This window comes from Canis aureus, chromosome 34 (assembly GCF_053574225.1).
Source record: "Canis aureus isolate CA01 chromosome 34, VMU_Caureus_v.1.0, whole genome shotgun sequence".
Classification (NCBI taxonomy): domain Eukaryota; kingdom Metazoa; phylum Chordata; class Mammalia; order Carnivora; family Canidae; genus Canis; species Canis aureus.
In genome coordinates this window covers 16,950,707-16,963,673 of record NC_135644.1, presented here as the reverse complement: position 1 = coordinate 16,963,673, position 12,967 = coordinate 16,950,707, and the positions used below count along the sequence as shown (strand labels likewise).

At 42.3% G+C, this 12,967-nt stretch overlaps 1 protein-coding gene across 1 annotated transcript in view; it reads right to left on the bottom strand.

Moving 5' to 3' along the window:
- Window positions 1-2,821: 2,821 nt before the first annotated feature.
- Window positions 2,822-12,967, bottom strand: part of LRP2 (LDL receptor related protein 2) — a 196,433-nt gene continuing 186,287 nt past the window's right edge. The window contains exons 73-79 of the mRNA XM_077883566.1: window positions 12,268-12,335; window positions 11,961-12,078; window positions 11,157-11,286; window positions 10,215-10,316; window positions 8,009-8,116; window positions 4,582-4,653; window positions 2,822-4,395 (exon numbers count right to left, since the gene is read on the bottom strand). Of these exons, the coding sequence (XP_077739692.1) occupies window positions 4,234-4,395; window positions 4,582-4,653; window positions 8,009-8,116; window positions 10,215-10,316; window positions 11,157-11,286; window positions 11,961-12,078; window positions 12,268-12,335 (760 nt within the window). The 3' untranslated portion in view covers window positions 2,822-4,233. The remainder of the gene's footprint in view (window positions 4,396-4,581; window positions 4,654-8,008; window positions 8,117-10,214; window positions 10,317-11,156; window positions 11,287-11,960; window positions 12,079-12,267; window positions 12,336-12,967) is intronic.

Here is a 12,967-nt window from a genome sequence, read left to right as displayed (position 1 = left end):
AGGTGCATTCTTCCAAAGGCCTGAATAAAAATCTTGACCACTCCCATAACATCCTTTATTAAAAAAAGAAAAAAACAATTAAGATCAGCCACTTCTATTAGACCAGTAGTTCTAATGCTGGCTACACATTAAAATCACCCAAGGAAATTTTAACAATACATTTTCTTCTTTTAAAAAAAACCTCTTCCCATCTCCTCTACTTAATAAATGACCATAAGCATGGCTCCTGTGGACTGAGGGCTTACTCTGTGCCAGGTGGTAGGCTAAATACATTCTTGACCCACATTACATGTTGGACTCCCATGGCCAACCTCTCTGTGTTATGGGAGCAGCCTCTGGGGCCGAGATTCACAGTAGGAGGATGGCCCGAGCCCCTATTATGAAAGCATTGGTTGCAAATTGTCCTCCTGGCAAATGACTATCATTAGGGGACACTAGTTAACAAGGGAACAGAAATATATGCCCCTTGTCTCTGGTCTGCATAAGTGGGGACAGCACTCAATGACTGGCAATACTATTATCTAAGTGGGACTCAATGACATCTAGTAGTTTCTGGAGACCTGTTTCTTATCACTAATTCCAGAATATCATGGACACTGAGTGAACAGACGCCTTAGTGAAGTGGCCACAGCAGCATCCTGAAGAACACGAGCTTTAGAGACAGAACTGGGTTTGAATTCCAGTCCTGCCACTTATTGGCTGTGTGACTTTGGGAAAGGTTAGTTTAGCCACTCTGTGCCTCATCTGAAAAATGGGGGTAATAGTATCTACCTCAGGGTGCCGGGGTGACTCAGGTGGTTAAGCGTCTTCCTTCGGCTCAGGTCATGATCTCAGGGTCCTGGGATGGAGCCCACATCAGGCTCCCTGCTCAGTGGGGAGTCTGCTTCTCCCTCTCCCTGCCATTCCCTCTACTTGTACTCTCTTTCTCTGTGTCAAATAAATAAAAATAAAATCTTAAAAAAAAAAAAGTATCTACCTCATAGGATTGTTATGAGGATGAAATGAGATAAAACATGTAAGGTACTCAGAACTGAACCTGGCACATCAACGTTCCACTAGCTATTATTATTCACATCCCTGATGCCTAGAACACTGGGTACTACGGAGACAATTCATGAATGTGTATTATTTGGAGAGGACGGCAAGTACAACTGAAGGATGAGAGTTACTAGCTCATTCGGGAAAGTTCTAGACACACCCAAGAATAGAGACAATAGTATAATAGACCCCATGGACCCAATGCCCAGCTTCAGCAAGTACTGCCTCATGGCCAGTCTCCATCCTGTTCCTCACGCACACATACTGGTTTATTTCAAAGCAAATCACAGATGTGAAGAAAGCAATTTCATGCTTTATGCTTGTAAGGGAGCTTTCCAGAAGGAAACACATGGCTCTCCAGTATCTCCATTTGGATGGATGGCTTGTGACCCCGACGAATGCAGGGTGAGGGCAGAACAGAGGCTGGAGGGTCAAGGGCAGCCAGGGGCTTCAGGCTGCAGTCCAAGGCTCCTTCCAGAATTGCACATCCCCAACGAGCTTCCTCAGAGCCTCCCTCACCCCACGACTTACCTTGTTCTTCACAGTCTTCTAGCCACCCTGAGATATTCCACCTTGAAATCAAATAATTGTCTTTTTTTTTCCATTTCAGAGAAAGAAACAACTTAATGGATAGAGTTCTCAATTTAAAGTTCTCCTCTCCCATATTTTCCTGAAACCTATGGTCTCTGCACCCCTCTGTCTGCAATGGAGTAGTGAGCGAGTCGTAGTGCATGAGTAGCAAAAACCTTGCCGGAGACCCTAAAACCAGGTGACCAGCACAATCTGACAGCTTTCCATGGACACACCTGCTGTGGTTGTCATCTCATAGTGTGCGGTGTAACGCATGCCTGTAAAACTGCCCCTGCTTCATGTGATGAAAAGCTAAGCAATATCCACCTCAGTCCTGTAAATAGTGGGTGCCATCCCCACACCGATGCTCCCACAGAACTTCTGGAACAGCTGTCCCAGGCTGGAGAGAGGGAGGCGGGCTCAGAACCAGCACCTGCACCAGGAGAGCCTACCCGGAGGGGCAATGGGAGGGCCACAGTCTGCTGCCTGGAGAGGCCGGGAAGGCACTAGTAGGCTTTCTGATCCCCTTCCGGGCTACACTCAGAAATGAAGCCGAACAGAAAAACCGAATTCTCATAAAAGAAACTCCCGAGACTAATTTCATACTGAGCTTAACGCCCAAGACAAATACCAAAGCTGGAAATTACAAGCATTTTCCAAGCGCAGGTTCTCTTGGCTTCCTCTTACTCTTCTATTCACACTTTCTGTTGGCAGATGCCACCATCCCCTAGTTCATGCATCCAAATACACCCCACTGAAGCTTGAATTCCAATTTGGAACAAAACCCTCTCCAGCTGCGACCATCCTCACTGCTCTTCCGTCCGGCTCAGCAGGAGTTGCTCTAAGATCCCTCAGCAGTGGGTACTTTCACTGAACTCTGGAACACAATTAGATCCGAAAAGGGGGACCTGGCACAGGGCCTGGAATATAAGGAAGAAAAACAGGAGGTGGAAATTGACTTTGAAAGCAATTAAGGGGGCTGCCTACTCAGAGTTCAGGTGGGAACCTAAGGAGCTGACTCCTCTCTGAGATTAATTACCCCACCAGGCCTGTCGAGGCTGGATGTGCTGTGAATCCCTCCTTCTCACCACCTCCCTCAACCCTGGGCACCTCTAGTTCTCAGGTGGCCGGCCCAGCACTCAAAGCCCCAAGCTCTTTGCACAGTGAAATACAACTAATTCATGAGCTGGTCTTAAGAAGCACACCAAAGAAGTTGATAAAATACACATTTATTAGAAATTTCTCAGCAGCATCATTTCCATTTGCTTTTCTAATCAAAGTACATTTCAAAAAAATTATAAGCTCCCAAAACATGAACCACAAATATTTTGAGAACTCAGTAATAAAATAATCAGTAGTACATGTTTCATCCATCCATCCATCCATCCATGCATTCATTCATTGTTTTAAAAATGTGCAATATTAGCACAGAGAGCCAGAAATGCTACTTAGTATGGAAATTGTACATTCCTGTCATGGTTCCCATTGCGGAGACTATACCCACTATTCAAGAGAAAAATCTAGGCTCTACAGTACATTCCAATACAAATGTACGATTTACGCAAAAGGACCTAAAAAAAAAAAGGCTCAAGAAGAACAGTTTCCCTTTCTATTCATGTTCAACTGAGGAAATAAATAGTCATAATGATATTTTCACACACAGAAACGGAAACCCAGCTGAGGCTTTGCTTAACTGGTATTTGTTTTGCACCATCCTTGATGAAGACACAGATTTGGTTTTAGTAATTCAGCTGTTGAGCTCCAGTGTCCGGGGTAGGTAACCACCTGAGATGCCAGGAAGGATGTAAGATACCCTAGGGTCCATCAGGCACAAGGCTTCACTTGATTAGATACAAACTCTTTGCAGGACACCTGTACTTCATGACACAGAACTTTCTCATAGATGTCACAAATAAGAATGTTGCCTTGGCAGCTAGTGAGGTAACACACGTAAAAGTGTTCTGGCTAGGTAGCACAAACATGCAGAAGGGTGAACTTGAGTTGGTTTTCTACCTTCTGCATATCTCAGGCGTCTACAGTCAGATCCAGATGTCTGTACAACACATGGCACCCTCTATCCATATGCCTACTAATCAGGTTACAGGTAATATTGAACCTTAATTAAGTGCCGAGGCATAAAAATGGACCCAATGGTGGGGCCTGGATTCCTTTCCTGGGTAATTCTATAGGGAATAGGAGTGGTACCCCTTCTTTAGACATGGCTAAAGGGCCCCAAGTCAATTCCTTTCCTTGCTGGATCATTTACTGTGATGATCACCAACCAATTCAGCAGATATTTTTATCAGCAAATTTAATGATGTGATAATCTTTGCAAAATTTACAAATGTACAATATATTTATAGAATTACCTTCAGATAGCTTCAGTGCAAAGATATACATATAGTACATTGTGATAATTATTTGTAAAAATATGAGACGGCGTAAGTAAAAAAGAAAAAAAAAAGACACAAGGCAGAGTTTCCATGGACACTTCCAACTATAGGCAAACCGGGAAAAAATATATTTTTTTAATAAAGTACTGAATGTTAACTTTTTCTTCATCTGTTTGTAAAAAATATATGTGCAAAAGTGTGTTTCTAATTATTCCCTAAATAGCTGGCACAGCTATACCTCAGAGTCTTCTCTAACAAGGTTTGCGGTGTCTGTAAAAGTGTCTTCTGTTGCAGTATAGGTTGGCACTGGATCTCTCTTTGGAGAACTTTTAGCAAGGACAGAAGGCATTGGAGGTGGGGCCACAGCAGTGCTGTCCTTCTGTTCATTCTCCATCTAAGACCACAATGAAACACATTATCAGCCTTTTTTTCCCAACATGACTAGAAACAGTTTTGTGTGAAGAAAACGAATTTTTGCCAGTTTGCTCAGAATAATCTGTGTATATCCAATTTAGCCAAGCAAATGATTGCTAAGGAAGAATGCCGAATGCTCGTGCTAAGAAAAATTGTCAACAATTACCTCTGCGTAGATTGGATTTTCAAAGTTAGTGGTTGGTTTCAGTTTTCGTTTGAAGATATTCCATTTTGTTGCCTAAATGGAAAGAGGGAAGCAGAAAACTTTAAGTATCGGAATTTTTTTTTTTTTCGTGGATTTGTTCCCCTGGGTAAGTTTTTAAATGTCTTCTTAGTAAAGGAGAAAGCAAATTGGGACCTGGGACCATGTGACCTGCCCCCTGGGTAAACTGTTCAGTTCTTCCTTAGATGGTCCCCAAACAAACTGAAAGTCTTGGGGCTCGTTTCATCTAATAGTTCCAAACACTTCCTTGATTTCACATGTATAGTTGACAGAATCTGTGTGTACAGAATCTAGAAACTTTGACAGAAACAGGCAAGAGATTTCTTCAGAGGCTGCCAAAAATTTAAGGAAAAAGCCAGACTGTTCCTCTCATTTCCTAAAATGATGGCTTGATCCTTGGTCAACTCAAGGATATCCCTTCTCCCCCTTCATCATTTCCTCCTGTAATCAAAACAGCCACCGAGATAACAAAAATTAGCATTTATCGAGAGTTTATTATATATCAGGGGTTAATCTAAAAGTTTTATAAGTTACCCAACTCCTTATCCTGGCAACTTGGTGAGTTAGGTACTCTTATTTTACAGATGAGGGAACAGTCACAGCAAGCTCATATAACCCAATGGTAGGTGGAAGAGCAGGGAATGATTACAGGACTCAGAAGCCCATAAACTGAGGAACCCAAAGAGAAATCACCATGGACTATGGTGGGTAGCCCAGGTCTTGCTGAAAAGCTGCCCATAGTGCCAGTGCTGGACACAGCTCTGGCTGCCAGATGGATGGAGACAAAGGAATAGAAAGCAAGGGAACAGTCACTCCACTCCAGCAGGTCGCTAAGGTAGCACGTATGCTCTAGGGGTATCTCTTGCTCTGTGAAAGTAGAGGGCCATGTGAAGGAGCACGGGGTGCACAAGACCACAGAAGACCATTCACTGTAACCCACATATAAGTGAGCACCTACTCCATACATGGTCACCACCAAGAAAATGATGAAGACATTCAGGTCAAGAGCCTGGCCTCGGGGACCTTACGCTTATGGAATGGGCTAGGTGGAGTTAAGCGATTACTAACAAGAGGAACCATGGTGATTTTCATTTTTATCTCCTTGGGAAATCTGATGCACGTCAACAGGACTTTTGGGAAATGGATAGAACTGAGTCACAGGAATTCATGTTCCTTGATTTGAGTACTTTGAGCCAATTTACTGATGAAAGATAGATTTGTGAGCTTCTTTGGCACATCGACGTTAACCTAAGGAGATCCTAACCAAGTGCCTCTACAGCTTTAAGCCACATGGGCTGCTTTCTCAGTACCCAGGAGACAATTGATACAGGGAGATCACCAGATCTACCATGGAGAACAGATGCTAGAGGGTCTCAGCCTTACCCGATTAAAAAAAAAAAGAGCTCATACACTGCAAAGATGAAAATGAGAAAGAAAGGGACTATAATTGGTAAAGATCCACTCTCATTTGAAAAGCCTTTCAGTGTTCATTTTGTTTCTGATGATAGACGTGCAGGTCAGAGGCTGCAGCCTCCCCACCACATTCCCCTTCCTGCTCAGGCTGGGAAGGAGTTCTGTCTAGTGAAGAGGATCACTAGACTTGAAATGGACTGGAAAAGAAAAATAAGTGGAGAATATAAAATAAATCTGGCCCTGCCTTGGGCTTGAGTCTGATTCAGGGAACATTCAAGAAACATGACATTGTGACATTCAAGTATTTTGGAGTCTGTGGAAAATTAATCTCCAAAAGCCACTTTTAAATGTAGGTTAAAGAAAAAAAAGCAGTCCCTTGAAAAATAGGAAACTGAAAATTCCTTTCTAAGACAATATTTGTATGTATCTGGTGTGTGTGTGTAGAAGGAATGCGTACATGAAATATAAAAAGGTAGACAGGGACCTCTGTTATAAGCTCTTTATTACCATTAATTTTTTTTTTTTTTTTTGAAAAAGAGAGCAAGTAAGCGGGTTGGGGAGAGGCAGGTGGTGCGGAGGTGGAGGCAAGAGGAGGAAGAAGAAGAGAGTCTTAAGCAACCTCCATGCCTAGCACGGAGCCTGCCCCTAGAGCCCAAGGCAGGGCTTGATCTCAAAACTCTCATATCATGCATGACCTAAGCCAAAAACAAGAGACAGATGCTTAACTGACTGTACCACCCAGGAGCCCTCATTAGCATGGATTTTATTCAACTTTTATTTTGATCCAAATAAGCTGAACAGGAACCAGTATCTGAGGTGCTGAAAATCTAGCATGACTTCCAAGTTAACTCTGCAGATACCCATTATGCATATAGATCACGCAGTTTGAGAAATAAGGATTTTGAAATGGTCAGATTTCTAACCACCCTTGGATTTGTGTTTTCACATTACTTTATAGAAGAAGTCATAGAACCTTAGAACTGAGCCATTCCAGATCCTTTTGGTCTCAATTGGGAATGTGGGGGGAGGCAGAGTAGAGGATGACTTCTGGAACCACAGTGCTCTGGGGGAGACACTACTGACACTTAACCGGACAGGGGCCAGGAATACTAAAATGGCCTGCAATGCACAGAGTTTTGTACCACAAAGAACCGTCTCACTTCATATGCCAATAGTGACCCAATGAGAAACATTAAGACTCTAGAACCCAGAGGTGAATAGTTTGTCCAGATCAGACAGCTAGATCTTATTTAGCTTCCTATGTATCCATTAAAACCAGTGAGAGATTATACATTAACACAAAATTTTACATCAAACTTATCTACTGAATTTCTTTCTGTGGACCAAATAGTCTAAAAATTTCATGCCTGAAGGCATGAGATAGAAGTATCATCAGTGGTCTTTTTTTTCTCTTAATCTCCAGCGTTAAACACTGTGCCTGGCACACCGAGGGCAATAATGTTGGTTGGTTGGACGTAGATGGATAAATGAAGAGTATAAAGTAGTGCCATCTCGTGGTGAATACAGGTAACAGCAGTAGAGCTAAGACAGGACATTCTGGAAACAAAGATGTTAACACTATAGAAAATTTGCATTACGTAAAAAAGGAAAGGGTCCTTGACACAGTGAGCTCTTTCTTCTTACGAAGTCATTCTCTAAAATCAAGCATCTTTGGTCTTAAGAGCCTAGGTCCAGAAGACTGTCACCTTTCTTTTCTGTATGGTCTCCCATGTCACAAGGGATATCATTCCTATCCCAGTCAATGTAAGAAATGTGGCTTTAGTTAGTGGAAAGTTTTCAATTTATTATTTTTTAAAGATTATCTTTATTAACTGCCTCCATATCTTGGGTCCGTGAGCCTATCAGGGTCTCATTAATTTACCTTAGCATCAGTAAACTCCGCAATTCCTAAGCCTTTTGCAAATCCTGTATCATTTCAGTAGCCGGCCACTGTTACCTGAGTTCCATCAGCACTTGGGGAAGTCGGCTTTGTGTCTGGAGCTATTTCAGAAGGGTTTATGGGACTTCCGTAGTTCTGGTTATCCACATTTCCAGAAGCAGTAACCTGTGCACATATGAAAGGACATTACAGGTTTGAAAGCTGTGAAGTTTCTTATCAACTCTGGTTCTCTTTACTACCTTGCTTTCCCACAGGCATAAGGTCTCTCTTACATGAGACCAATTCCATGGTTTAGGACTAAACATCATTCCCATCTCCCCAAATCAGGAGCACCTATGTCATCTATGTCATGCCTTAATCCTGGGAGGCAAACACATCTCACTTGGCAATGACAATGTTACTTAGTAATGTGTTGTCCATGCGCTCTCATTCCCACTGTTGACCATATTTTTAAGTGAACAACTTTGGTTGTATTTTGGCAACCAGATCCTAGAGGAACAGCATGAATTATTCCCAAACTCAGAATTGAGAATCTTATCTTTGGATATTTAGAATAAAATTAATAATCTGAGAGAACTCCTTAGAAGAGGCTGAATGTTTGAAACAAGAGGCATAATGGAATTAACACCCCTCTAGACATTTTCTGTAACATTCATGTGATTCCAAGTTTTCCTCTTAAGTCCAAATTACCATGAATATGCAATAAACAAATTACAAGATAAAAATTCACTATTTTTCCTATATTTCTACATTCACTGTTTCACTTCTCAATATGGATGTGTGGTTTTTTTTTTTTAAGATTTTATTTATTTACTCATGAGAAACAGAGAGAGAGAGAGAGAGAGAGGCAGAGACACAGGCAGAGGGAGAAGCAGGCTCCATGCAGGGAGCCCAACGCGGGACTCGATCCCAGGTCTCCAGGATCACGCCCTGGGCCAAAGGAGGCTCTAAACTGCTGAGCCATCTAGGCTGCCTGAAAATGGATGTATTTAAAAATGCCTAATGAGATGCCACATCTATTTTATCGCTACCTGGCTATCAAAGCCTCAGGTAAAATGCTTTCAAGATGCAATTATTTCTGATCTTAGGAAAGCTATTCATAAAATAAACACTTTATTTTTAAAATGCATCATAGGGCAGCCCCGGTGGCGCAGCGGTTTAGCGCCGCCTGCAGCCCGGGGTGTGATCCTGGAGACCCAGGATCGAGTCCCACATCGGGCTTCCTGCATGGAGCCTGCTTCTCCCTCTGCCTGTGTCTCTGCCTCTCTCTTCGCTCTCTCTGAATGAATAAATAAATCTTTAAAATAAAATAAAATAAAATAAAATACATCATATAGGGGTGCCTGGGTGGCTCAGTGATTGATCTTCTGCCTTCAGCTCAGGGTGTGATCCTGGGGTCTTGGGATCGAGTCCCATATCAGGCTCCCTGTAGGGAGCCTGCTTCACAGGGAGCCTACTTCTCCCTCTGCCTGAGTCTCTGTCTCTCATGAATAAATAAAATCTTTAAAAATAAATAAATAAATAAAAGGCATCATAGTTTATGACTCCAAAAGAAGTTTAAATATTAACAATGAAACCACATATCACAAAGGCTGTAGTAGTTTTTGACAAAGGAAGGACAGGCTAATAGTTATAGACATTAGAAGTGGTGTAGGAGTCACTGACCCAGATCCAGTGAAAAGTTCTTTCCCTTCATCTATACACCTACGTCAACTCCCTGCTCCTCTTAAAAATGAGTGAGCAACAGGGCTGCACCAAAGGAAATTGAGATCTCCACCTATCAATTCTGGAGGCTTTTGTACTTTTCAGTAAAGTACAGGGAAGGCAAGCTAGGGAGGTCACCTCAAATAACACCCTTGTGATACCAGTAAGAACCCAGAGAGTATACCCAGTCCCCCAAATCTCTACATAATGACCTGACAATCATTCACTTGTTCATTTCACAAATATTTACACAGAGTCGATGTGTGCCAGGCACTGCTTGCCAAGCCCCTGGATGGACTCATAATTCTTGCTCTGACCAGTCAGAATGAAAAGGCTCTTGGTCAGCACCCCATGAATGGCTGCTAAACCCCAGAAACTATGCAAAAAGTTGGTGTCACATCCTTGGGTCAGTCCTGTGACTGCATATAGTGAAGCTGAAGAATGGAACACTTGTGTTTCCTTCCACTTGAGAGAAAGCTAGGAGAACCCTAAGAGGATATTATTCAATAGAACAAGATACAACAGCAGCAGCACCCGAAAGAAAGGACTGATTTCTCACCTGGGTTGGCTGAACCACTTTGATATCACTGTCCCTGGATGCATACATTGGGTTTTCAAATATTATGGGCTGCTTCCCCATCTCCATGGCAAAGTTTTCACTCTGATGGAGGAAAAAAAAAATCTGGTCTCTACACAAAGAAAGGTGCTCCCCTCGTACTTGGAGCAATGCCAGGTACTATGCCAAATTTACCCAAAAAGAAATTACAAAGAAAAATAAAAGGCAGGAGTCTTAAGGCCTCCATATAGCAAACCATTACATAAAGTTAACAAACGCAGCATTTATCAGATCAAGGAAATGGAAACACACTGCCTAGATCCATGTCGTCTTTGGCTCCTTACTACAAATATATCACTTTGGGACTGGGTTTGCACAACAAATAAAAGGGTGGGTGGTGGAAGAAGAGCAAAGAGGAGAAGAGGGAGATGGGAAAGGAGAAAGAATGGATAATATTGTACTTTTATGCAGGGGCAAATATGAAAGATTTGGGGGGAAAAGAGAATAGTGAAAAGAATTTTCCAGTAATGATATAGAGACTGTACCAGTCCACTTCCCAAAATAAACCTGGTAACCATTTGGTCCTAATACAAGAGGTATTACTGTACCCATTTGACAATCCTTTTTCCTTTCACATACAAAGAGCCACCACATAAAAAAACACCATGCTCTCTTTCTACCCTCTCCCAAAAAACATAAGACTGTTTAAGATTCCCATTAAACATACCACTGCTTACGATTCAACTGTAACTGAGAGTAGGGGTTGAGTTCAATTTTATTACTAATATTTTTAGAGACCTGCAACAAACTTAATGTTTCCTAATTTTATAAAGACTATACTGAGAGGCATATTGCTTCATCTTTTTTTTTCTAGGTTAATTTTATACTCTCTAAAGTGTTTCTTTTATAAAACAGTAACAATGACAACCTTGCAACCACACTCACCATCACCATTGATCTGTCAATAGCAGACTCGGGCCCAAAACCAGATACTCCAATATCCATGTTAACATCTGCTCCTGATCTGAAGGTCACCCCATTTCCATTTTCAGAGGATTTAACTAGACTGCTTAAGCTGAAAAGAAGAAATTGAAACAATGTGGTTTTTATAAAAAGATTTTGTTTAGTTATTCATGAGACACACAGAGAGAGGCAGAGACATAGGCAGAGGAGAAACAGGCTCCATGCAGGAAGCCCAATGTGGGACTTCATCCCAGGACCCCCGATCATGACCAAAGCCAAAGGCAGACGCTCAACCACTGAGCCACCCAGGCGTCCCCAGTATGCTATTTTTTAAACAACCTTTTGCAATAGTTCTCTCTCCCCCGTATTGCTAAATCTTCCTTAAATGGAGTGCCCGATTCCCACTCTGATTCACACATCAAACACGATAGGAAGTTGCCTGACCTACGGGGAAGTGTTAACACACATTCCTGCGTGTTGGAGATCTAAGAGAGCTCACTTGGCACTTGCAGGAATAAATCCTGGCCCATCCCACAGACTGTGCTCTAGCCTACCCTGAATGCCCACCAGTGGGCACAATCATTTGAATTATAAAATGGGATTTGCACTCAGGCTTCAAAAAAGAAGCATTTGATTACGAAGTTGTGAGTTGAAATGAATGCTTTAAGTTCATCACTTTTTGTTTCTGCAGAAAAGGTAAGCTGCATGCTGTGCTTTTTTAACTTAAAAAAGAAAAAAAAAATCACCTAGGCTTCTAAAATCAGTATTTCCCATAATGAAACTGACCTCGGTAGCTTGGGCAGGGAGGGCAAAAGGGAGCCAGTCCTCCTGTAGTGGAAAAATCCTAAGGCTGCCAGAGCTCCAACTATGATGATCAAGATGATAGTCAACAGCACTGCCACTGCTGCCATCAGAGAGGGAATAAGAAGTGACCATATTAGCATGTGGAAAGGGAAAGGAACCAAAAGACTTAACAGTGCAAGCTGGAGGTAGGGCCAATCATTCTTGGAAGCCCGAGTTAAGTAGAACATAAACAGCATTCAGCTTAGGAGCTGTGGGGCATCTCCAGGTTGCTCACATTCTTAAAACTTACTTGTTCCTGGAGGGACGCCTTTTGAAAGCCCTATTTCACAATATTTTCCCATGTAGCCACTGGGACACCTGAAAGTAAAAGAAGAATTGCTCACAAGCTGTGGCCGACTTAGGCTTCCGTAGTTGCTTTACGAACACATGAGGCAGAGAGAGGTTTGACTGAGCAAATTACATGGAGAACAGTCAGTTTATTCTACCAAGGGATGGATGATGGGCAGAGAACAGCAATCTGACCTTGAAATCCACTTTCAGTGGTGTGGCTATGACATCTACGGGATCATCAAATAAGCCCGGTGGTGTCTACCCTACAGAATTCTTCAAGAATAAAACTGGGAACCATGATTGTGTTCTCTCTTCTGACATGTATTCATTAAATACATTTTAAAGACCTCCATTTATCTTGCTCCATGTAAGAGCTTTCTCAATAATTCTTTTTTTCCAAATCTTTAGCCCAATCTCTGCTCATCAAGAGTATTTGGGCTGAAGCAGCTCTGCTGACAACTGGTCTCCCACAATCCAAGCGTAATTAACACCAGATGAGTAGAAAAATGGGGTCATCACTTCTCTAACTCCTTGTTAGAGTTGGCCCACAATCCTCTGGCATCTCCTGGGGGAGTGTTGGAGATGCAGAATCCTGTGAACGAGATGGGCATTTGATCCAGATGATTCTTATGCACAGGAAAGTTTGAGAAGCACTGCCT